The 23,307-nt window shown below is 56.2% G+C and overlaps 1 protein-coding gene across 1 annotated transcript in view; it reads left to right on the plus strand.

Moving 5' to 3' along the window:
- PDE9A (phosphodiesterase 9A) overlaps positions 1 to 23,307 on the plus strand; it is a 77,489-nt gene that overhangs the window by 29,734 nt on the left and 24,448 nt on the right. The window contains exons 5-7 of the mRNA XM_039857406.1: positions 15,478 to 15,532; positions 16,348 to 16,418; positions 21,569 to 21,653. Coding sequence (XP_039713340.1) covers positions 15,478 to 15,532; positions 16,348 to 16,418; positions 21,569 to 21,653 — 211 coding nt within the window. The remainder of the gene's footprint in view (positions 1 to 15,477; positions 15,533 to 16,347; positions 16,419 to 21,568; positions 21,654 to 23,307) is intronic.

Below are 23,307 nucleotides of genomic sequence, written 5' to 3' on the forward strand. Positions count from 1 at the left end.
CGTGTCCTCGGGTGAGCGTCCCCTTGACCGGCGACCACCTCGTCCTCACGAAGCCCGCCCCTTCTGGGCGCCACTCTCGTCCCAACGTCCCAACGCCGTCTCTGTCCCCTTCCTGCCGGCGTGGCCGCCCAGCTTCCTGGCGGGCCGTGCTCACGTGCGTGACCCTTTCCTGCCTTTTGCTGTTGGCGTATCTGTGTCTTTGAATTTAAAGCGGATTTCTTACAGCCGCTTTCACCAATCCTGGCAATTTCGTCTCTTTAATTGGAGTTCTTAAGCCATTTCCATTAAATATAATTATTGACCTGGTTGAGTTTAAATGTACCACCTCGTTACTCATTCTCTATTTCTCTCATTCGTTCGTTCTTGATATTTTACTCACTTTTCCTATGTCATTTGGGTACTGAGCATTTTCTAAATTCCATTTTTTCCCCTCTACTCCTAATTTATGAGCTGTACTTTGCTTTATTTCTTTGCGGTGACTCTCGGTTTTACAGTCTGTATCATCAGCTGTCATAGTCAACCTTTGAACCCACCACTTCTCAGTGTCCTCGAATTTCTCGCACTGCGTTCTCTGTGCTGAGTGTCACGGATTTGACTCCGTAAGTGCAGAGCTCCCCGTGACACGCCGCCATCACTCCTCGCTTCCAACGGTCAGTTACGCTTCTTCCTCCTCTCTCCGTGCAGACCTGCATCTGCGCTTTTCGTTATGTCGTTGGTCACCTAGCTCTTGTTTCTCCCATTGAAAGTGTGGATTACGTCCTGGCGGGCGGTTAAGTTCTGTGCAAATCAGCCCGGTGCCTCCAAGACCTGCTTCGAAGCTTTGCCAGGACGGTGGTCAAGTCCCACTGCCCAGGCGTCTTCCCTCGGGGGTCTCCGCCGGACTCCAGCTTGACCGCCAAGCATCCTCCCGCCTGGCCCTTCGGAGCTCAGACCTCAGGAGGTGAGGTTGGGGGATGCTGGGCGCAGATCATGTGGCACCCTGCAGGTTCATGTTGAGGCCACTGCAGTGGTTCCCTTGGGGACGGAGGGGTGGGCAGTGGAGGCGATGAGGCGTGGTCGGGTTCTGGCACATTCCAAAGGAAGAGCCAAGCTTATTTCCAGAGAGGAAAGAAAGAGGGGGAGTCAAAGAAGCCTCCAGCCTGAGCTGCTAAAGGAGGGAAGGGCCCCCCCACCCCATGCATGGTTTGGCCGGCAGACACGAGTGTCGAGTAGCCAGGTCGAGAGGAGCCTGGAGCTGCCTCTCCGCTGGGGACGTGACGTGGGGAGTCGGCAGGGGCAGGGAGGACTGAGCCCCAAGACCCATCGCTCAGGGACAGAATCCCGGAAGAAGGAGGGTGGCCGTTGGCGACCTGACACCAGGCGGAGAGCGGAGGGGCTGGGACAGGAAGCGCAGGGTGGGTGCAGCGGGGGAGCTTCGGGCGAGGAAGGGGGGCACGGCGTCCGAGCTCGTACCCAGAGGCTTGTCGCTGGAGGAAGAACAAAGGGGAGTCTGAGACCAGCCGGGACCAGGGGCAGGTGGGCTGGGCTCCCTACGGGGAAGAAGATGACAAAGCTGGAGCCAGGGTGAGTGAAGGGGCCACGTTGGGGACGGAGCCCCGCCTCCCACAGGACTTAGGGTGAAGGCTGGGGGTTCATGTCCTCTTGGGGTGCCCAGCAGCTGGCAGAGCCTGAGACCTGTGCAGTCCCTCCCGTGCCTGGGATCCTGGGAGCCACAGAGGTGTGACAGCGTGCCACACCGCACAGCCCCGGCCCCCCACCTCGGACTTCCTCTGGGGGGCACACCAGAGGGCGGAGGGCTCCCGCCCCGGAACTGGCCTCCTGGTGAGAGAGGGAGCTGACCGGGAATGCTGGCTTCCGTGCCGCGATGGGACACTTCTCCGGTGTCACCCACATGGCTGCTCAAAGGGACCCTGGAGCCATGAGCTGCAGCTGCCCCCACAGCGACCCCCTCACCGCTCCCCCTCGCCCGGCTTCCCTCCCTTCCTTCCCTTCTTCCCAGTTCCCCGCGCCCTCCGCATGCCCTGCCAGCCCCCGACTCCTTGTCCCCGGGTCCACTTTTGAGCGACTGGACCTAAGAGCCGCGGACGGGGGGATGGGAGGGTAAGGACAAAGGGCCATCCGCTCCCGAGCGTCTGTCCGTGGGTGAAATGGGCCCAGGGAGACGCCCACAGAACAGGGATTAGAACACACACCAAGGAAACGAGGTAACTCGTGAGCTTAGCGCAGCGCCGCCCCTTGGTGGATGCTCACTCCGTAAATGTCAGTAAGTGGTGGCTGTCATTTAAAATGACCTCGAGGGCATTTTCAAATGGCTCGTTCTGTCTCCCTGGAATTGCTGGATTTTACTAGAATAGGAACACGTCCTCAGGTCTAAAACCACGGGGTCCTGCTGGGTCCGTTTTCACTCGCAAGCCAAGCTAAAGCTTGAAGTTTGAGCACAAACATGTTGTTTACGAGAAACATTATTGCTTCTTAATAATATTTTTTAATTTTAGTGCGGTTTTATTGCAAACAGCTATAATCACAGCCTTAGTCATTCTGACTTGCATTATTTTTAAAACAAAAAGGACGCAGTGTGTAAATGAAAACGAGCCACTCGCCCTTGACGTCCGAGGGTGGCCCCCAGACAGACCGCAGCACTGGATCCGTGACCGTCAGAGACGGCGTGGCCGACGACAAAGGGGGAACCTGTGTCGTGGCTTCAGAACCTGGTAGAGTGAAGGCCACGAGCACCCCAAGGAAGCAGACGTTCAAAGCCAGGCTCTGTGGGGGCCACACGCATGTGTCCCGTCTGACTGCGGCGAAAGGCACAGAAGTGAAGTGTGCACCGTGGGCTCCAGTGAAAGTGCACGTGCGTGTGGCCGCCACCCCAGTTGAGACACGGCATCTCCGTCCCCCCCAGAAAAGTCCCCTGTGCCCCTTGTCAGGCCAGGCCTTACGCCCCTCGAGAAAGCGCCGTGCCGATCCATCACAGCTGGCCGCCTTTCCCGCTCCTGAGCAGGAACCGCTCGGTGCCCCGTGTCCAAGCCCCACGCGTGGCATTTGTCACTGTCGTGTCACCGCGTGCTCTCCTACGTCGTGAGCGTGCCACAGCTCGCGCGTTCCCCCTGCTGCTGGACATGGGGGTGACGCCCAGTTGGGGTGAAGCTGCCGCGAGCGTCACACACCGGTTGTGTCGGGGGACCGCCCTGAGGGCTGCTGCTGGTTCCTGCGACAAGTGGATGCTTGCCGTTACGAGACACCGCCACGCCGTCGTCACCAGTGGCTGTTCCGCCCCACGCTCCCGCCGGCTGTGTGCGAGTGACCAGCCCGCCGCCAGCCCAGCAGCAGGTGGCTCCGCGCTTTAAACTTGAGACGTTCGAGCAGGTGTGAAGCCATTTCCTCGTGGCTTTACTCTGCATCTCTTGAGCGACAGTGATGGTTGGGCGTGTTTTAATGAGCTTCTTGGCTACTTGAATATCTTACTTCGGAAAGTCTCTGTTCTGAGCATTTTACTCCTTGTTTAAACCGGATCGTATTATTTTTTATCACTGGTTTGTGGGAAACTATGTATTCTGCATATAATTCATTGTTCAGATATGTTTGGCAAGTATCGTGTTTCCCAGTTTGTGACCCCTTTTTTGTTTTTTTGACGAGGACATTTGATGAGCAGAAGTTTTTTGATCTGATGAGGTCCAACTTCACAGGTTTTTCTTTTCTGTTTTTGTATTTTCTGTGTTTTCTCCAAGAGCCCTTTTTCTAAGGTCCTGAAGATAAAGTTCTAGGAGATTTAGGGTCACAGCTGCTGGGTTTTCATCCCCGATCCTTTCCAAATGCACTTTGCGTGTGGCGTGAGGTAGGGATAGGCCCTGTTTTCCACACTCACGTGTGAAGCTGTTGTAAAGTAAGCTTGTCTTTTTCACTGAATCGCTCTGGCACATTTGTTGGAAATTATTCGTCTCTCCGTGCGTAGGCCTCCTTTGCAGACGCTCTGTGCCGTGTCGCCGATCTGCTGGTCTCTCCTGATACCAAGGAGACCCCGTGGCTCGGTCACTGCAGCTTGAAGTCACGTAGCCGGCCACATCTGCGCTTCTCTTTCGGTGGTTTTTCAGTTAAATGGGCCTTTTTCTTTTTCCTACAAATTTTAGAACAAAGAGCCAGTTTTGTCGCGGTCTTTAAATTGACAAGTCGATTCTCGGTTCTAAAACGACGTTGGTCGGGACGGCGTGCGATACGTTACCTTACTTAATATGGGGACCGCGACGTCGTCACAGTGTGGCGTCTCCCCGTCCACGAACGGAGCACACCCCACACTCGGCAAGCTCCGCGGCCTTCAGGATGAAGGTCCCGCATTCCTTTTGCTGAATTTTCTGTGTTCTGGTGTGATTGTAAACGGGGTCTTCATTTAATTTTCCCTTTCTCTACTGCTCGTTGATAAAAATACAGCAGGTTTTGGACGGTGACATGGACTCTTCTGACGTTCGGCCGTTAGTTCCGGTACTTGTTCTTCAGATCCCTAGAATTTTCCGTAGAGACAGTCACGTCTTTGGTAGTAAAGACAGTGTCACTTCCCACATTCCAGTCTTTTCGGGTTTTTATCTGTTTTGCTTGGCTCGCTGTGCTAGTTGAATCTCCGATAACGATCGTGTGAAAGGGGACGGGGACCTCGCGTCATCCCGGGGGCGCTGCCACCACGAAGTGTCACGCAGGCCACCGCGTCTCTGCAGCTGCCCCCGTCAAGTTGAGAGCGACCTCCCAGTTCGATAAATGTTTTTTGTCCAATGTTCTTGGACAAAATTCTTTGTTAAATGGTCTCGGATGATTTTTCTGCATCGATTGAGATGGATTCAGGAGTTTGCTTTTATTCCCAGTTTTCTCACAGTTTTTATCATAAATAGGTGATGGATTTTGTCACATGTTCTTTCTGCATCTACTGAAATGGTCATAGGATGCTCTTCCTTTATTCTGTTAAGATAACGAATTGACTGATTTTTAAATGTTAAAACGACTTTGCTTTCCTGGGAGAGCCCCACTTGCATTTCCAGAAAGTATCTCTAGGAAGACACTCGGGAATAAGTTTGACGAAGGACGCAGGACCTCGACCCTGACGTGAGCTGTGTTGTCTTTCTACGTATCGCTGGATTTGAGTTCCTAGTAGGACGTGCAGGGCGTTGCGTCTGTGTTCAGGTGGGTTATTGGTCTGTAGCTGTTCGTTGTGGTGGTGTCTGTCGTTTCGGTGCTGGGGTTAAGGTGGCATGGTAAAGCATGTGGGAGGTCTGCTTTCTTCTCTGTTTTCTGGAAGATTCTATGTGAAGTCGGTATCGTGTCTTCCTATGTCCACTCGCATGCGACGTATTTATTGATAGAGTCGAAGTCAGGTGGACCCCGTTGCTACCTGTTTTCCATAGATCTCGGTTTGTTTCCTGTTCCTTCAGTTCTGCCTTCTCTTGGGTTAGTTGGATAAATGTTTATATTCCATTTTATTCCTTCTATTGGCCCTTTAGCTATACTTTTTATCTTTGTTTTCACTTGGTTGTTCTAGGTGTTACGTGATGCGTCCCTAACTTTTTAAAATTATAGACTTTAATTTTAGAACAGTTTTTGTTACACAGCAAAAGTGACTACAAAGCCCAGGCAGATGCCACTCACTGGGTCCCCGCTCCCCCGCCCAGCCCCACCCACCATCACCGTCCTCCGTTAGAATCACCCGCCGGCACGTGGCTGTCAGCCAAGGTCCACAGTTACATTGGGGCTCACTCTCTGTGTTGCACATTCCGTGGGTTTTGGTAGATACATGATGACAAGTATCCACCACCGTGATGTCACTCGGAGTAGCTTCACTGCCCTGACTCCTCTGAGCTGCACCACTCGGCCCTCCCTCCGCCCTGCCCCCTGCACCGCTGGTCTCGTCACCGTCTCTGAAGTTTTGCCTTTTCCAGAATGTCGTGTAGTTGGAATCAGACAGGACGGAGCCTTCTCAGGCTGGCTTCTTCAGCTTCGTAACGTGCGTTTAAATTCCCCGCTCCCTTCCATGGCTTCATAGCTCAGTTCTTTTTCCGTGTTGAATGACATTCCACTGTCTGGATGGACCTCGGCTTGTCCATCACCTACCGAGGGACACGTCGGCTGCTTCGGAGTTTTGGCAAATAGGAACGGAGCTGCTGTAAACGTCGTGTGGGGGTTTCGTGCGGAAGTAAGTTTGCAGCCGTCGAGTGACTTCCAAGGACCGTGATGGCTGGGTCGAGCGTGGGTACTGTCATCAGAAACCGCCACACTGCCTTCCAAAGTGGCCGCAGCTTGTTTGCCACCTGTCTGTCTGCTTTCGTGGACCGGGTCTTTTCAGGTCTTCTGCTCATTTTCAAATCATCCTTAACCTTTTAGTCTATTTAGAATTATCATTGTAGCACTTCAAGCTAAAGTCAGGACTTGGTGGCAGAGTCATGTCACTCAACCCCCCACACACAACTGGCACAGCGTGTGAGTTACACCTACGCTGTAGAGCGAATGTTTGCGTCCTCCCAGATGCACGTGCCGAGCTCCTGGAAGACCGCGGACTTCCGGCCTCCAGGACCCTGGGCCCGCTGGACCGAGACAGCCCACGGGTATCACAGACTCCGTAACGCAGCATCTCGATCCTTGCTTTCAACAGCCAGTTGTCTTTCGAAGAAACTATGAAAAGAAGCTTAAAGATAATTTTTTTTTTTTGAGTCACCTACACGTTTGCCATTTGGGGTGGTATTTTTTGACTCCTTCCCATAGATCCCAGCTTCCAACATGTGTTCTCTCTCTCAGCCTAAAGAATTTCTTGCTGCTTTTAACGTTTCTCGCCGTGCGGGACTGCCGGTGACTGATCCCTCGGCGTTTGCCGATCTGTGCCTTCCTGTTGGAAGACGACTTTTTAGCTTACAGGATTCTGCATCCACAGTTTCGTTTTTTGACAGACGCGTGTAGGTGTGGGTTCATTTTTTTGCGGCCTGCCTCGTCTCTGGTGAGAAGTCAGCTTTCCTTTATCGCCGTTCCTTCTCCTTTTTTCCTTTGGCTGTCCCCGAGGTGCTGTCCCTTGGCGCATGCATTCCCGCAGTCAGACTCTGCTCTGTGTAGCCCTGGTCTTCCCTTTATTGATTCTGCCTGGTCTTCGTGGAGCTTCCACGGTCCATAAATTTGTGTTTTCACCAAAACTGTAAAATTTTCCACTATTATTTCTTGAAGTGCTTTCTTGCGGACCGTCCTCTCCGACCGCCCCTTCTGGGACTCCCGTCACGCGTGCGTGAGAGACTTCGCTGTCGCCCCTCGTGGGACGGGCTCCGTTACGTTTTCAGTCGCTTGTTCTTCCCGCCCTTCAGCTCACGAGCTCTCTAGGGGTCTGTCCTCGTGTCCCCCGCTCCTCCGCTGATGCCGAGCTGCTCTCAGCGCCTCCGTGAACTTTCTCGCTTCAGACGTATCGCTCAGTCCGCGGTTGTCACCTGACTCTGTTCACAGGCTTCTCTCTGGCGGGCCCCCCCGCCCCATCCGTTTCCCGTTTACTAGCCCAGTTCCCCTCCGTCCCTGGATGTGCTCGTAATCCCGGCATAAATGCTGACGTCACCATCTGTGTCATCGAGGGTGTTATTTCCTGATGTGTCCGGCGACAGCCTCCACAGCCGTGTGCAGTGAGCGCATCAGGGCCACAGATGCAGTGAGGCGTCTGGTCTGCAGAACAGGCTCTGCCTGTCATAGATTCCTGCAAAAGTCCTGCCATTTTCACAATCGACTTGTTTATTAGATTAACGTTTATCCTGGCAGAATTCTTCCTGAAACTTGTCTTATGGGGTCACTGGACACGGGGAGCCAGAGCGGGCCCCTTTGTCCTCGCCATTGTTAAACTGTCCCCACGGGGTCCCTGACCCCGGTGACACAGCCGGGTTGTCACAGAGTGCACAAAGCCCCACCAGCATGTACAGCCTCAAACTCGACTTCGTCTGAGGCTGTTCTCGAGAGAACGTCACGTGCCCGTCCTTCTCCGTGGGAAGGTCGCCGTGGGCCAGGCGGAGTCTGCGGGAGCAGGGGCGCCTGCGGAGTACCTTCCCCCGTCTACGCAGCCCTAAGTGGGGAAAGGACTTGGCCTCCTGTCCAGCTCACACAGCCACTCCGGTTTTTGAGACAATCAAACGACCAAAGTACGCAGACGACTTAGAGCAGTGCCCGGATCGTAATAAGAGCCCAATAAACACTGTGACGGCCACTGCGATCTGTAAAGCAGTGAAGGAAAATTGCATCGCCGGCCGTCCCAGAGGCCGCTCCCCGTCCGGGCATTTTTTCTGCTTGCAAACTAAACCCGAGCAGCAGAGGACTGTACGCAGACATCCGAACTACACAGAGCATGCCACGCCCCTCTCCGGACTAAAGGGAGAACTCGGTCCAGTGCCCAGCCCTGCGGCACGGCGAGCCCGCACACGGCTCAGCCCAGACCGTGCGGGACCCCCCAGAACTCCAGATGTGCTCTCCGAGGTCCTCGGTCTACTTGGCTTGCTCGGTTGCCTCTGAAGGGCTAGCAGCATCTCGTCGAAGCCACACCACGAGTCATCAGGGGCATCCGCCCTCGTCCCTTTGGCCACCGGTAGACACGAGCAATTTCTCAGGACTGACGGCAGAAGGGACGCTGGGCCTTTAAGAGGTCACGGGGCAGCGCGGAGCCTTATCGTGCCCCCAGGTTATAAGGAACCTCCTCATTCTGCACACCTGGTTTATGACATTCATAAACAGCGAACTGCCGACGACTGTGCCCTGGGCTAGAATGGCCTCGACCGGCCGGAGGAGCCGGGGGAGCGAAAGGGGGACAGGTGAGTTCGCCCCTCTTACTTCCCCAGACTAGAGGGGGTGGGTGACACCCCAAGAAGGAGTGGAGGGGGAGTCGGACGGGGCGTCCCCTCCTGGCCCTTCCCAGGCAGAGCCCCGGACAAGAGTGGAAATGAACGCGCGCCCAGTCTGCGGGGGGTGTGTCTCTTCGGGGCCGCGCACTGTGGGTTATTCCCCCACGCGCAGCTAGGCACCCCTGGGTGGCAGTGGGCATTAAGGCTTTAGGAAGGTGTCCGTTCGGCCGTGTCTCTGGCGGGACGCTCGGTGTCCCACCCTGTCACCTCAGTGAGGCCGATCACAGGAAACACGGCTCGGCGCATCGTGCCCACGGCGTGGACACACAGCAGTGGTCCTGTGCCACAGCCACCCACGCATCAAGAGATGGGGACCGATGGGGAGCCCCGAGGCGCCTCATGCCTGCCCACCTTTGTCCATGGCACTGCTGGGCAGTCGAGAGCGGGGGTCCGAACGCCAGCGCTGCCCTCTGTGCCACCGTCTGTCGGTGCCCGGGTTGGGGGCCCGCGTATTACTGGACTCAGTTCCCGGCCCCCTGGCCCGGGAGAGAAAGGCAGGCAGCCCGGGCGTGCGGAGCACGGAAGCATGGCACAGAGGCCACGGCGGCCAGCCGAGCGCGCACACCCCATCGGGCCATTTCAGAGCAGGGAGGGCAGGCCGTGCTGTCCTGTGGGCCGGTGAAACCAGATGCTCGTGTCCCTCTGTGCAGGAGACTCGGGATTCTCTGAAACCAGCGAACAATTCCTGGAAGGGGTGGGCGTGGCCGAGGCAGGTTCCTCGAACTGTCCTCAGGAGCCCAGGGCGGAGTCGGGCCACGGCCTCTGGCCATCGGGCCCGTTAGAGAGAGAGAGGCAGGGGAATACAGTGGGGGCGGGGTACGCCCCGCACCCCGCGATCCCACGAGCTCAGCCTGCCCAGGGTCAAGTCCACGGTCATCTCCAGAAGTGAGGCCGCCCGGCCCGTGGTTCTGCTCCAGAGCCAGGTCCTGAGGCCACTCGTGTGCAGACAACTGTCAGCATCCTAAAACCAGACCCGGCCTCTGCGGTCGCCCTGTAGCTGAACCAGACGTGAGACGTCCGCCAGCCCCAGCATTCACCTGTCGGTGCCTGTCGCCCGAGAGGCCAGCCCGACAAGCACCCCGGACCAGCTAACCGAGGCCAGTCCGGGTAGAAGCAGGTGAACAGCAGCCCAGACTCCAAGAGGCTATGCTGAGCCCCCCGAAACCGCTGTCGTTAGCAGTGGTCACTGGGGGTGGGGGTGCTGAGTCTTTTGCCTAAGACCCCATGGTGGGCTTGGAGCAGCGCCCTGACAGCCCACTACAGGCCCGGGCTCGGGGACGCTTCTGGATAACGTGCCAGCTGTTCCTGTGAAACAGCTTCCTCTGGAGAATGTGGGCTGCCGTGGACTTTGGCTGGCCGTCCCTCGGCTTCCGTCTGTGGGTCAGCAGTGGCGGGAGCGGGGCCGTGCGCCTGGGCCCTTCCCGAGAACGCGGGGAAAGCTGGCGGGGCCGGGGCTGCGGTGTAGCTGTTACGGGGCCGGAGTTCGGGTGTGTGCCCTGTGGCCTGAGCGGGCAGGTGGCAGAAGAGAGAGGCATGAAGCGAAGTGACAGAAAGCTCCTCACGCCTGGGCCGGAAGCCGCAGTGAGGCGTTGAAAGCCGCAGCACTCAGGGACCCCCCACCCCCGAAGTCCACGGGGACTCTGCCTCGACTATGCCTTCTACGCGCGCTATAAAACGTTTTGCTAAACGTCTCATTTTAAAGTAATTGCAGACTCACACTCAGTTACAAGGGAAAATGCAGAGCGAGCCCATGTGGCCTTGAGCGGTTTCTCCATGGCGGTGACATCTTTGAGCAGGACGGTGCGACGTCGGGACCCGGATGCTGGTCCAGACACAGCAGGCTCGGTCCCCACAGGGTGCCTCACGCTGCATCTCGCGGCCTCGCCCCCTCTCCTCCCCCCCGCCCCGCCTTAACCGCCCCCGACCACCTCGGGCCTCCGTCCTGTGGTTCTGCCATTTCGAGGGCATTCCGTGAAGCCAGGCGCACCATGGGTAACTCGGGCCGGCCTCGTCCACGGGGCGGTGTTCTCTGGAAGTTCACCCGGGTCCTCACCGCATGGCCGTCACGTCAGTCCCTCTCGTTGCTGAGTCGCGACCCAGGGGCCTGACCACCGATTGTGTAGCTCGTCACCCACGGAAGGGCACCTGGGTCATCGCTAGTTTGGGGCCGTTGCAGATAAAAGTGCTGTCAACGGCACGCACAGGTTTTTGTGCGAACGTGAGGTTTCACGGCTCCGCTCGAGTTCAGCCGTGACAGTAGTTACAGAAGCCACCAACCCGTCCCGGAACAGAAAAAGGACATTAGTGGAAAATCCAAATAAATCTGGGGTCTGGTTAATAATAATAATTTTGAGAAGAAGCTGCGAAGCGTCGCCCAGCGTGGCTGTGCCACTTCACGCTCCGACGTGAGCGGCCCCGTCTCTCTGTCTCCGCCAGCATCTGGGGTTGTCGCCGTCTTTCATTCCGGCCCGTTTGATACACGTGCGGTGACATCTCACTGCGGCTTTCGTTCACGTTTCCTTCCGGCTGATGATGCTCAGTATCTAGTCACACCCTTTGCTCCGTCCGCGTGTCGTCTCCGGTAAAACACCTGCCAGCACAGCGTGCCCGTTCTCACACTGGGTCGTGTCGTTTTGTGCTGTTGCGTTTTGACGGTTGTCTTCACATTCTGCAGCAAGTCTTTGTCAGATGCGCGGTCTGCACATGTTTCCTCCAAAACCGGAGATGGTTTTTTAATCCCTTTAGCATGACCTTCCTCGGAGCAAAGGTTTTGATTGTCATGACGTGTATCAATCTTCCTTTTAGGGGTTGTGTTTCTCGGTGACAAATCCAAGAATTCCCTGCCTCGTCCGGGGCCCTGAAGATTTTCTCCTATTTTTTTCTAAAAGTGCCATAGTTTTACATTTTAATCCGTGGTCCATTTCGCATGGATTTTTACGTCGGCGGTGAGGTTTAGGTCAAGGTTCACCTTTCCGCCTGCGAGTGGTCAGCTGCTTCAGCTCCGCTCGTGGAAAGATTCTCCCCACGGAAGTGCCATCGGCGTGGGCTCGCTCGTGCGGGTGTGCGTCCGGGGTCTCTGCTCGGTCGCCTCGATCCCCGTGTCTGCCAGCATCGTCCGGTCCCCATCGCTGCGGCCGTACACGCAGTAGGTCCCGAAGTCAGAGTGACCGATTCCTCCCAGCTTCCCTTCCTTTTCAAAAGTAGTTAGCTATTCTAGTTTCTTTGCATTTTCATGTATAAACTAGAATCTGTCTGTTTCTACAAAAAAAAAAATCCTGCTGGGGTTTTGATAGGAATTGTGCTGAATCTGTATATCGATTTGGAGAGAATTGATATCTTTACAATGTTGAGTTTTCCAAACCATAAACTTGGAAGGTCTCACCACTTACTTAAATCTTCTTGATGTCTTTCATGATGTTTTGTGGTTTTCAGAGTACCACCTGAGCATATGCTTTCTTATATTTACACCTAAGTTTTTCTAGGTGTTTCGTAAATGGTATTGTGATTTTAATTTTGGCGTCTCCATGGTTATTGCTAGTATATGTAAATATAGTCCATTGCGTATGTTTATCTTGTACCTTGTGACCTTGATGAGCTCGCTTACTAGTCTAAGAGGGGATTTTGTGGATCCCTTGGAATTCTCTACGTAGACAATTATGTCATCGGCAAACAGAAACAGTCGTATTTCTTCCTTTCCAATCCTCATGCCTTTTACTTCCTTTTCCTGCCTGGCTGCCCTGGCTAGAGCTTCCGGCTCTATGCCGAGCGCCAGCAGTGAGAGCCGACCCCGGCTCCGTCACAGTCTCCGCCAGGAAGCCTTCGGTCCTTCACCGTGAGATGCAGTGTTACCTGTAGGTTTCTTCCAGGTGTACTTTATCGACACGAAGACATTCCCCTCGGTTCCTGTTCCGAGAGTTTTGTCATGAACTGGTATTGAATTTTTTCAAGTGCCTTTTATGAATTAATCGATAAGCTCATACGATTTTTTTCCTGTGGCCTGTTAATATCGTAGATCACATTGATTGATTTTTGAATATCGAATGAGCCTAGTAACCCCCCTTGATCTCCATGTATAATTTTTTTATATGTATTGCTGAATTCTATTCGCCAGTATTTTGTTAAGGACTTTGCATCTGTGTTCATGAGGGCTATCGGTCTGTAGTTTTTTGTTGTTATCTTTTTCTGGATTTGGTATCGAGTTAATACTCCCTTCATAAAATGAATCAGGAAGTGTCCCTCATCTCCTATTTTCAGGAAGAAATTATTTGGAATCACGTTAATTCCTCTTTAGATGTTTGGTGGGATTCTCCAGTGAGACCATCGGCACCTGGAAGCTTCTTTTTCTAAATTAGAAACTCGGTTTCCTCGACGTTGGCTCAGGGTACCGATTTCCTCTTGAGCGGATGTGGTAGTCCGTGCTTTCCTGAGAATCCGCCGAGCTCACGTGCACAGAGCCGTCGGTAGTGCTTCGTCGCTGGCCTCGCGTGGCTGGGGGCCGTCACCGCGTCGCGCCCTCACTCCGGGCGCTGGCGATCGCGTCTTCTCTCCGTGTGTGCGCGCCCGTCTTGTCACGGGTTTATTTACGGTTTCAAGGAGCCGGCTGTTTCTGGCTCCGCTCTCCGCACCGGCCGTCCGTTTCTGTCTCGTCATTTCCTTCCTCCCGCTTCTGTCGTGGGCCCGTTTGGCTCTTCTTTCCCCGAGTTCGCAGATTATCGAGCTGAGATGGTTCCTCTCTCCTAATATAAGCATCCAGCGCTATAAATACCCACGGCTAAATTCTGATGTGTTGTATTTTTCATTTTCACTCAGTGTAATGTCTTTTTAAATTTCTCTCGAGACTTCCTCTTTGATCCATGGATTACTCACAAGCGTGCTGTTTGATTTCCAAGTGTTTGGCATTCGGCTGCTATGTTTCTGTTATTGATTACGCGTTCGATTCTCTCATGGTCGGAAAACGTACTCTCTACGGCTTCGGTTCTTCTAAATCAGTCGAGGTTTTCTTCGTGGGCGAGGGGACGGCCTCGTAGGCACTATGTGTTCCGGTGTTAGGTGCTCGATCCATAAACGTCGATGGCTTGATGGCCTTATTTATCTGAAGACTTTGAGCTCATTCACTCTCGGAGGCTGTGTGATGCATGCCATCGTGGAAGATTCGGGACGAGTGATCTAAAATCCTGCCGATCCACCGAGGAGGCCCGCGAAGCCTCCTCACCGGTGCTGCTTGGCACCAGAGCCTCCGTCTTTCTTCCCCGCTAGGTGTGTCAGGCCCTCGGATCGGCACGTGGCTCCGTCAGAGGTTCTTGGCTGATGTTTTCACTTGTGCACTTTCAAGAGAGATGACGAGATGGCGTTTTTCTCTTCTTCTCATCGAGTCGGAATGCGAAAGCCAGGGGGAGCCTCGGGCCATCTGGCCCACACTTTCGTTGGGCAGGTGAAGGGTCGAGGTCTCAGGGAGTTCATTTAGATCGAAGAATTTTTTAATGAAATTAACATATTCACTATAGGAATGTATACGATATAGAGAAGCAAATATCAGAAAGTAAAATTTTCATATGATCTTACAACCAAAAAATAAGTACTATTATTACACTGGAGTGTATCTATCTTCCCAATGTTTTCAAAAGTAGGACCACACCGGGTTACTGTTTTCAGCCCACTCGTAGACGTGACCATTTTCCAAGGTCTTACTTCTAATGGCAGAATGCGATTCCGCAGTACAGATACGCCATCGTTTATTTACTGTCCCCTACGCGAAGCAATACTGTGACGGCCGCCTCTGTGTACATACGCGATGATTTCCTAGAAATGGGGACACGTGATCGGAGCAGATGAACCTTTCCGGCCTTCGAGCCCCGTTGCCGAGCTGGATGAGTGGGATCTTGGTCTTGGTGGAGGGTTAGGCGTGGAGTCAGCACAGATCTCGTGAAGTCAGGTCTAAGCCTCAGGATTTTAGGGCGTGAACTGACGGCCCCCCCAGAGCCAGGAGGGGGTCCCTGCCCGAGAGCATGGGGTTGCTGGGAGGGACAGGCCTGCGGGCACCCACACCTTCCTGTGAGGTGTCCGGCACTGGGCCAGTTGGGAAACAGGAAGCGAGGCAGGTTATACTCAGCCCGGGACCTGGGCCTTGTAAAACCCACCCCTCGCCCAGTTTTGCGTGCCAGGCAGCAAAGGGACAAACTCTGCCGTTTCCTCTTCTGACCAAGAGAACACCGTGTGTGTTTTGCGCTTGAAATAAGCCCTGAGCTCCCTTTGTCACATAATTGCCCCCATAAAACGCTCAGTGAAAACTTGCCTTGCTGAGAGACCGTCCTGCCTGCTTTTTATAGCTGATGCCAGCGAGCGGAGGGGCCGTAGCCCTGGTCACTCTGCAGAGAGGCCATCAAGAGACAGGTGGGTGGCCTGGAGCACTCGGGGAGGGAAAGAGCATTTGGAGATGGACAGGAGAGGCCCCGGGGTGCAGGCAGGGGGCCGGAGCTTGCGTCCAGTGAGGCAGGCCGCTCCTGGCCACGTCGGAGCCGCGTGGCTTCAGGCCCGTGGTGACCCGCAGGCCCTTCGCTTTTCCCGTCTGACTTTCTGTTTTGGTCTGTAGAGAAGGAAGAGTTAATCCAGACCGTGCTGACCCAGGTCGCCGAGCAGTTCTCAAGGTACGGCACCTCCTACGCCCACAGTCCCGGGACATGCGCTTGTTCCGTTCACGGCAGCGGTGCCCCTTTTTTGAGGAGGCCGTCTCGGCCGCAGACACTCACCCGCAGGGGCTGCCCCCCCCAGTGCGGGCCTCCCAGGAGCCCCGGAACTAGGCCGGCTGGCTGAGCTCCAGGAGGCGCTCGCCCCAAAGCAAGACCGAGTCAAGCGAGCACATTTAGAATGAGCTCGCAAGCCCAGAATGCTCTGGGCTGTGGTTCCGGGACCCAGGGCCCCGCCTATGGGAATTGACACCGTTTTCAGGGGACGCTTTCTCCCAGAGGTCCCGGGAGGTGGGGGGCAGTGGGTCTTTGTCGCTGTGGGCCATTCAGCCGGTCCATTTCTCACTGCTCCAGGGTCATTCAAACGAGAAAGAGCAAGTGGTGACACTTTCTTAGAGCCCAAGATGTGTTTGAATGAATGGGTCGGAGAGGGCACACCGGGTCCTCCGAAGGCGGTCTGGGGCCAGGGCCGAGGGGCTGGGCTTGTCGACCCAGCTGCCCACTCCCAGGCACGGGAAGGAAGCGTCCCCACCGGCGTGGTCCCGCTGTGTGTTCCCAGCTCAGAAAGTACACCCCTTAGATAGTCTGAGGGCGTCTCTCCTCGCCGCCACCCCAGACATGGCGAGACTCCCCGGCGTCTCTGCAGCCCCCACCAGCCCGCCCCGCCGCGCCCCCCCCCACCCCCGAGGCCACGATTCGACAGCTGTTGGCCGAAGCTGCATTAACTTCGAGACTCATGAGCTGTGTCTCGTCTTCCTCTCCTCTTTCATTCCCAGGGCATTTAAAATCAACGAGCTGAAAGCCGAAGTCGCCAGCCACCTGGCCATGCTGGAGAAGCGCGTGGAACGTGAGTGCGGCTCTCGCTCCGCTCGCTTCGCGGTCCTGTAACCTCCGCTTCAGTTAGCCGTGCAGACCCAGGTGACGGGAGGGCAAGAGCGTGTCTTTCCCCGGTGGAAAGATTAATGCCAGCAAAGCCCAGAACAGCGGGGAAGCCACGCACCTTAAACGTAGCGTCGCAGGCGCAAGGTGACATGCCGCGTGTGCCAGCAAGGGCGCGTGCGAGGCGTTCTTCCCGTGCACAGGGAAGCCCCCCGCTTTAGACCTCTCCGGGAAGGCTCTTCTGCTGACCACCTTGCGTGTGTCTGTGCGTGAACGAGGATGCGCGGCCCCGCGCCCTGTGGTTTTGGGCTTTTTGGACTATGTCCACTGAACCCTCGCCCCCCGGGTCCCAGGCTCCACAAAGGCCAGCAGAAAAACTGCGAGTGAGCAAGGCGGGGTGATCCCAGCCTCAGCCAGGGAGCAGACAGTAAAATCTGGAGGGGAACAGCCCCGAGTCATGCGACCCTTGTGTCCTCACCCATAAACAAGGAGCAGAGCTCGGACTCCGCCAGCGTCAGGGCAAAGGTTAACGGTTTATGGCACCGTATTTATTCACTTCCAGGATGAGTAAACAAAATCCAGACCTGAGGTCATAGCATCGCGAAACACTGTCCTGTGTCCTTGTGTCTCCAGTGCCCTCTGCCTGTCCCTGATAAGGACACCTGTCTTTGGATTCAGGGCCCGCCCTAATCCAGGGTGCCCTCATCTCAGGATACCTGCCAAGAACCTTTGTCTAAATAAGGTCCCACCCACAGGTTCTGGGGCTAAGGATGTGACCCCATCTTTTGCGGAGGGGACACAGTTCAAGGCAGGCTCGGCTTCCCACCAAGCCCCGCAGAGCAGGGACTTCTCCAGACGTGGGAGGGGTTCAGGTAAAGAACACGGAAAATGAAAAAGGTTCGCTGCCGAGTCCCCGTCTGCATTTCCAGAGGGGAAGTCACAGTCCCCACCTGGCGTGCTGGTGCCCGGGGACAGTGGGCATCTCTCCCCGCCCACACACCCTCCCCACCGCCCACCGCCACTGCAAAAGGCAAGCTGAAGGGGCCGCTAAGGAATTTTCGAAACTCCTGCAGTAAACCCGGTTGACCTCAGCTTGGGTGGCTGCCAGCGTCTGGCCGGGGAGACGATGATCAGGCTAAGAAGGCTTTTATTTTGCCTTGAAGCGGCATGTGGACGGAGGACCGTCAAAGGACGCGGCCCGCCTGCCCTTCTCCCCTGGCCCATCTGGGGCCGGTCCCTCCGCGGAGGGAAGGCGCCTCTCTGCAGGGCCGTCGGGTAACTCACAGAAATCCTGCAGGCGCACACAGCTCACCTGGAGCAGGCGTCACCCCTCCCCGCTCAGAGCTCAGGCTCGATGCCTACGTCAGAATCACTGGTGTCGTGACCAGCTGTGCTCCTTTCTAGCACCGAGGCCAGGCGGGCGGGAAGGCGGGGGGCGGGGGGGCCTCCCTCTCTCGGGAGCAGGGAGCCGCCCGGAGACAGCAATGCCCTGCCCCAGAGACGGGGAAGGGGCCAGGACAGTCCTTGTGAGGAGAGGGGCCTGCAGCTGGACTTGTCGTGCAGATCGCTCGGGGGAAAGGTCAGCCCTGCTGCTCAGACGGTCGGTCCTGACCCTGCACAGCTGCAGAGCAAGCTGGCCTGGGCCGCCGGACCGGGGGGCTGCTGGAAGCCCGACAGCCGGACCGCTCCGCCGGCCCGGGCCAGAGGTAGACACACACGCTACACACGCTACACACGCTACACACACGCGTGAACAGACACAGGTACATGCACTCACGCGCACACGCATGTAAACACACGTCCACACCCCGCGCTCACGTGCACGCACACTTCATCTGGTGTGTGTGAGCTGTTACGAGCTCTCTCCTGCTTCTCGAGTTCCCGGGGGCGCCCAGCCGGCCCGGCGTCCGTGAGCCGCGTTTCACTGTTTGACTCGTTTTAAGTGGAATTTCCTCTTTTTCTCCTTCTCAAACATACTATTCTTCTGAATCAAATACACATTTCTGCATTTCTTTAATTCGCTCTAAAAGCTTTCCTTCCTTTTTATGGAAAGTGTTTGCCTTCTCCAAGGAGTCCGGGGTCCCGCCCAGGTCAGAGGTCATCCTGTAAACACAGGACACGCGGGTCCTCGCCTCGCTTCCTGGTCGGAGACGGAGCGTCACAGAGGCCTCGCTCCCTTCCTTCCTTGTTCCTTGGACACTGGCCGCTGTGCCAGGCGCAGGGCAGCCCCTGACCCCCACCCTCTCCACCCCCAACCCCCTGTCCTGTGCCCAGGGCGTGGACCAAAACCTAAGCACGGGGAGAACCGGCCCAAGGTCACGCGAACAATTCTGGAGACTCGAAACTGAAACCAAACCTGGCTTTTCTGATTGTCACTCGGGAACGTGCTTTATGCAAATTCTTTACCAGCGTCCTTGGAGGAAGTGTTGCAGCACAGCTCCCGTGTCCTTAGGAGCCTGGCACTCACTCTGCAGCCAGGGGAGGGCCCCGGCCCCTGCCGCCTCTCGCTTGAGCCCAGCGAGGCCGCTGGGGGCCGGCAGAGAGCAGGGCCGCCCCCGAACTGTTCTGCCCCTGCCCGCCAAGGCCCGTCCCCAAGGCCAGCGTCCCTCTCGAAAGGTCGTTCTTAAGAGTTCTCCCTGTGACTTGCAGGGGCCCGCGGGACCACCTCTAAAGTCCAGGAGGGGACAGCTGGGCTTCCAAAAGCAGCCCCACGCCCGGGGAAGCACCGAGGGACGGGAGCCCGCTCGCTCTCAAGCCTCGTCCCCCACGTCCCGCTCTTTAATCCTGTGAAGACTTGTTTTTCTCTTCCATTGATTGATGAGTGACTTATCTCCATTTCCTTGGCAACCAGGCTCTTCATAAACATAATTGCCACGAATTCTGAATCTCTGGGATTCAAATTGGCAGTATTACACTGGGTCGCTCAAATGGCTTAATTTAAACATCACTCCTAATAAATGACCAGGGAGTCTGATCTACGTCCACTCCAATGTCAGTAGCCACATGTCACACACCCGCCGGAGACCGTGAGCTAGGAGGCGGCTGCTGGCACTCCGAGTGCCCTTGACCAGAACAATGCGGGGAAAGCAAGTGAGAAAACACAGCAAACGGCACGATCCTGACTTTGTCTTCTCAAAATTAAGGAAAGGTAGATAGATAGATAGACAGACAGACAGACATAGACAGACAGACAGACGGACAGACGGACATTTAGACTGCATGGGGGATGGGAGAGAGGCCTGGAAGGCTTCCTGCCAATATATGTAATATTAAATGGGTGGTTTTCTGGCCCAGTCGGTTCAGAGATAAATGTTTCTTCTTCGGGATGGGCCGTATTTCCTCCGTTTTGTACATAACGATGTTTGAGGCATAGTAAACGTAGCCCAGACCTCGAGTGCAGGGCACGGCTCCCCGGCTTCGTCTCTTCCCCACACCTGCCGACTTATCAGATCAGAGTCTACACAACATGCTAGGTCTCTTCTCTAGATCGAGTCACTTTCTGGAATTTCCTGTCCTTCGCGTGGCAGTAAGACTGGGCTCCTTCTGGCCACTGTCGCCGACTCTGCTGTTTGCTGATGTTAGTGTCCTCTTGGCATATGGCAGACACGGCCCCTCTGGGGTCCTCTGCTCCGCGGGCTGAGCATCCTGCAGTGTGGACCAAGGCCTGGGAGTGGCCGCGAGGCCACAGTGCCCTCCTGTCCCAGTGCAAACCCCGAACGGTCTGTGCTGGCGTCCCTTTCCTCAGGAGGGGACGTGCGGCTTTCGTTGACTTCCAAATGGCATCCGCGACACTAGAGAGAGCTCAGAACACCCCACTCCCAAGGGCAGTTGTGGGCTTCGAGTGAGCGAACAGAAACGTACCCAGCATCGTCCCCTGTGGGTCCCCAGTGGCGGCACACGTGCCATCGGCCACGGGGACAGCTGGTTCAAAAGGCTTGCATTGAAGACCCCATGCTTTGGTCCCATGTCTTGGTAAAGGAGGGACGGTGTCCCAGGCACGGCACAGACGCAAGTCACCAGAACCAGATCTGAGTAGCAGATCCTCCAGATTCTGGCCACTTTGGGCAAAAAGAAGCAATGTTTTTGCATAGCCTCTCGCCCCCGCCCTTGGCCTCTGACCCTGAGAATGTTTAGGAAACTTGCCGGGGTGGCGGGGGGGTGGGGCGGTTATGTTCCAGCCCAGCTGCCCTGGGCGAGTGTCCCCAACACGTGCTCTGAGCCTCCGCAGTTCCGTCGGGGTGAGAGGAACTGCTGAAGTCACCGAGTTTCTTCGTTTTCCTTAGAAATCATCCACGTTTTATTTTTAGCCGGAGATACAGTAGCATCGTGGGCCGTATCTTTTCCCATAAAAATCACGCTGTGATTACAAAGTAACAAAGCCAGTCTTTTTTCGTGAACGACTGAGCTAAAAGCCACCTGCCTCCTGGCGGTGTTTCCGGCTCGCCGTGCGGCCTGCCGGAGGCAGCGTCCCCAGTCAAACCCGGGCCTGGAGGAGCGAGCCTCGGTTCGTTGAGAAACGTGTCCTGGCTTCTCAGACGCGGCTCTGCCACGGGACTCCGGGAACGTGACCCGGCCCGGGCTCTGCTCAGCCTTCACGTGGCCTGACTGCTCCTCATCCATCCAGGTCCACACGTGGCCTGGCGACCTGCGCCAGCGAGGGCCCTTATGTGCAAAGCTTCTGTCTTCATGACACTGTGGTCCTTGCTGGGAAGGCTGTGGTTTGGCCCACTGAGGCTTCCGTCACATCTTAATGTCGTTTTCCCCATTCATTTATTTCCTTTTGGATGAGAGACTTCTTCGCCCCGTGTCCTCAGACGGTGCTGAGGGCTATGCGGAGAGAAAGCCAGAAGTGGGTGCGAGAAAAGTCTCGATTCAGGGAGCGGGGCGAGGGGCTTCCGCCCCATAGACGCCCACAGATGGAGGGAACAGCTCACGTGTGGCCCGGAACAGGCCCGAGATGTCAGAGTCAGCTGTGGCCGGGGGTGGCGGCGAGACCTGGGCACCAGCGCTGAACTGGCTCCTCCCCAGGGAATGGGCAGCCACGGGCCAACCCCCACTGACCAGCCTCGCAAGGCCCTCCGTGTATCCATGGTAACCCTCGTGTCTCTTCGTCACCAGTGGAGGGACTGAAGGTGGTGGAGATTGAGAAATGCAAGAGCGACATTAAGAAGATGAGAGAGGAGCTGGCGGCCAGGAGCAGCAGGTGAGGCACGCGGGCCAGCGGGGCCGGGGGGCGGCGGGGAGCTTGAGGGCCCGGCGGGGAGCCGGGGACCAGAATAGCGTGTCGAGGATAGAGACAGGAACAGACAGAGAGGAATGAGCCGGAGCAAAGGACAGAGACGCAAGGATAGAGACAGGCAAGAGAGAACAGGGCAAAGAGAGACAGAGACAGAGTGAAAGGGATGAAACAGAAGGGGCAAACAAAGAGATGAGCTAGAGGATAGCTAAGAGACAAACCAGGGCGAACCTCCCATGAGAGAGGTGGACCTGGAGCTTCGTTGCAAAGTCCCAGCAACTGACCCATAAGGCAGTCGGGTTTCTCACGCCCTGGATCTCTTCAAGCCAATGTATCTTATCTTATCGTGAAAAGTCAACAGAAAGAGGCTAAACAGAACAATCCTACAAACCAGAGAATCAATGTAGAAGAGACCTCATATAGTACAAAAATGGAATAATAAAAGAGAAATGCACGTGGCTTACTGGGGACAAGTGTCCTGGTGCCCCAGAGGCACCTCTCCCGGTGGGCGGCCTCACGGCACAGAGCGGAGGGTCAGGGAGAAAGGCCTGCGGCCATTCTGGTCACAGAAATTACTGTCCCTCAGAACAAGGGGTTCATCCACACACGCCCCTGGGGAGCTGCCCGGCTCCCTCACGCCCTCGGAGCAGGGGCCTCTGCCGAAGCCAGTCACGGCGAATGTTCAGGTGAGGGGCGGAGGCTCAGTGACCGCAGAGATGACACACACGGAGCACTTACTGTGCGGGGCCATGCGGGGCTCCGCTGACAAGGACCCACATCCCCCGCCCGCTCCCCGGATCCTCCTCACGCCCAAGGCCGCCGGAAGACCACAGGGTGACAGTGCGGGCCATCAGCCCAGACGCCACGCCACAAGTTCTGCTGAGCTGACATCAGGGCCGCAGCAGGACTTAATGGGGCCCAGTGACCCCCGTGCAGATGCACCCAGTCGTCTTTTGAAGAGTCACCTGACAGTTTGGAGATCTCTCCCTGGTTGTAAAGCATCGGTGCAACCTGCTTCGTGCGGGGCTATGTTGAAGCGTCTTCGCGGAGCAGGAGGCGAAGAGAAGCTGATGGTCACAGCTCAGTCCCATTGGTCCGGCGAGGCTGGCCGGCCTCAGGGTGGCTCAGGAAATGGCCTGACAGGCCCAGAGCCCGTTAGTGTGGGTCCCTCAGGGAGCGAGCCACATTTATGTCACACTTACTTGGCAGCTAATTTGGATTTTGGGGTGTCTCATCCATTTGGGTAGAGTTGGGGCACAGGAGTTTGTGACCACAGAAAACTGAGTGAATAATTCATCTTGGTCATCCCAGAGTAGCGGCTCTTCAGGGGACAGGGGACAGTCTTCTGTATGACCTAGTAAGAGTCCTGGAGCCGTCCAGGGCAGCCACACAGCTGGGCCCCCGGGGCTGGGACCTGGCTCAGCAGCTAGAAGGAAGCTTACACCCGACATGACCCTTGTCATGGCGTCACACTCAGACTCAGGACCTACGGGCTCAGCACAGCCCTCTGGCTGCCTCTGTGCCCCAGATGCCAGGTGCCGGACTTGTATATTGTGGCCAGTCCTGTTGCCCCTGCCTCTCTCCCACTGGCCTCAGACTGGCTGCCGCGGCCGAGCGAGGG

This window comes from Pteropus medius, unplaced genomic scaffold, assembly GCF_902729225.1.
Source record: "Pteropus medius unplaced genomic scaffold, Ma_sr-lr_union100, whole genome shotgun sequence".
NCBI lineage: Eukaryota > Metazoa > Chordata > Mammalia > Chiroptera > Pteropodidae > Pteropus > Pteropus medius.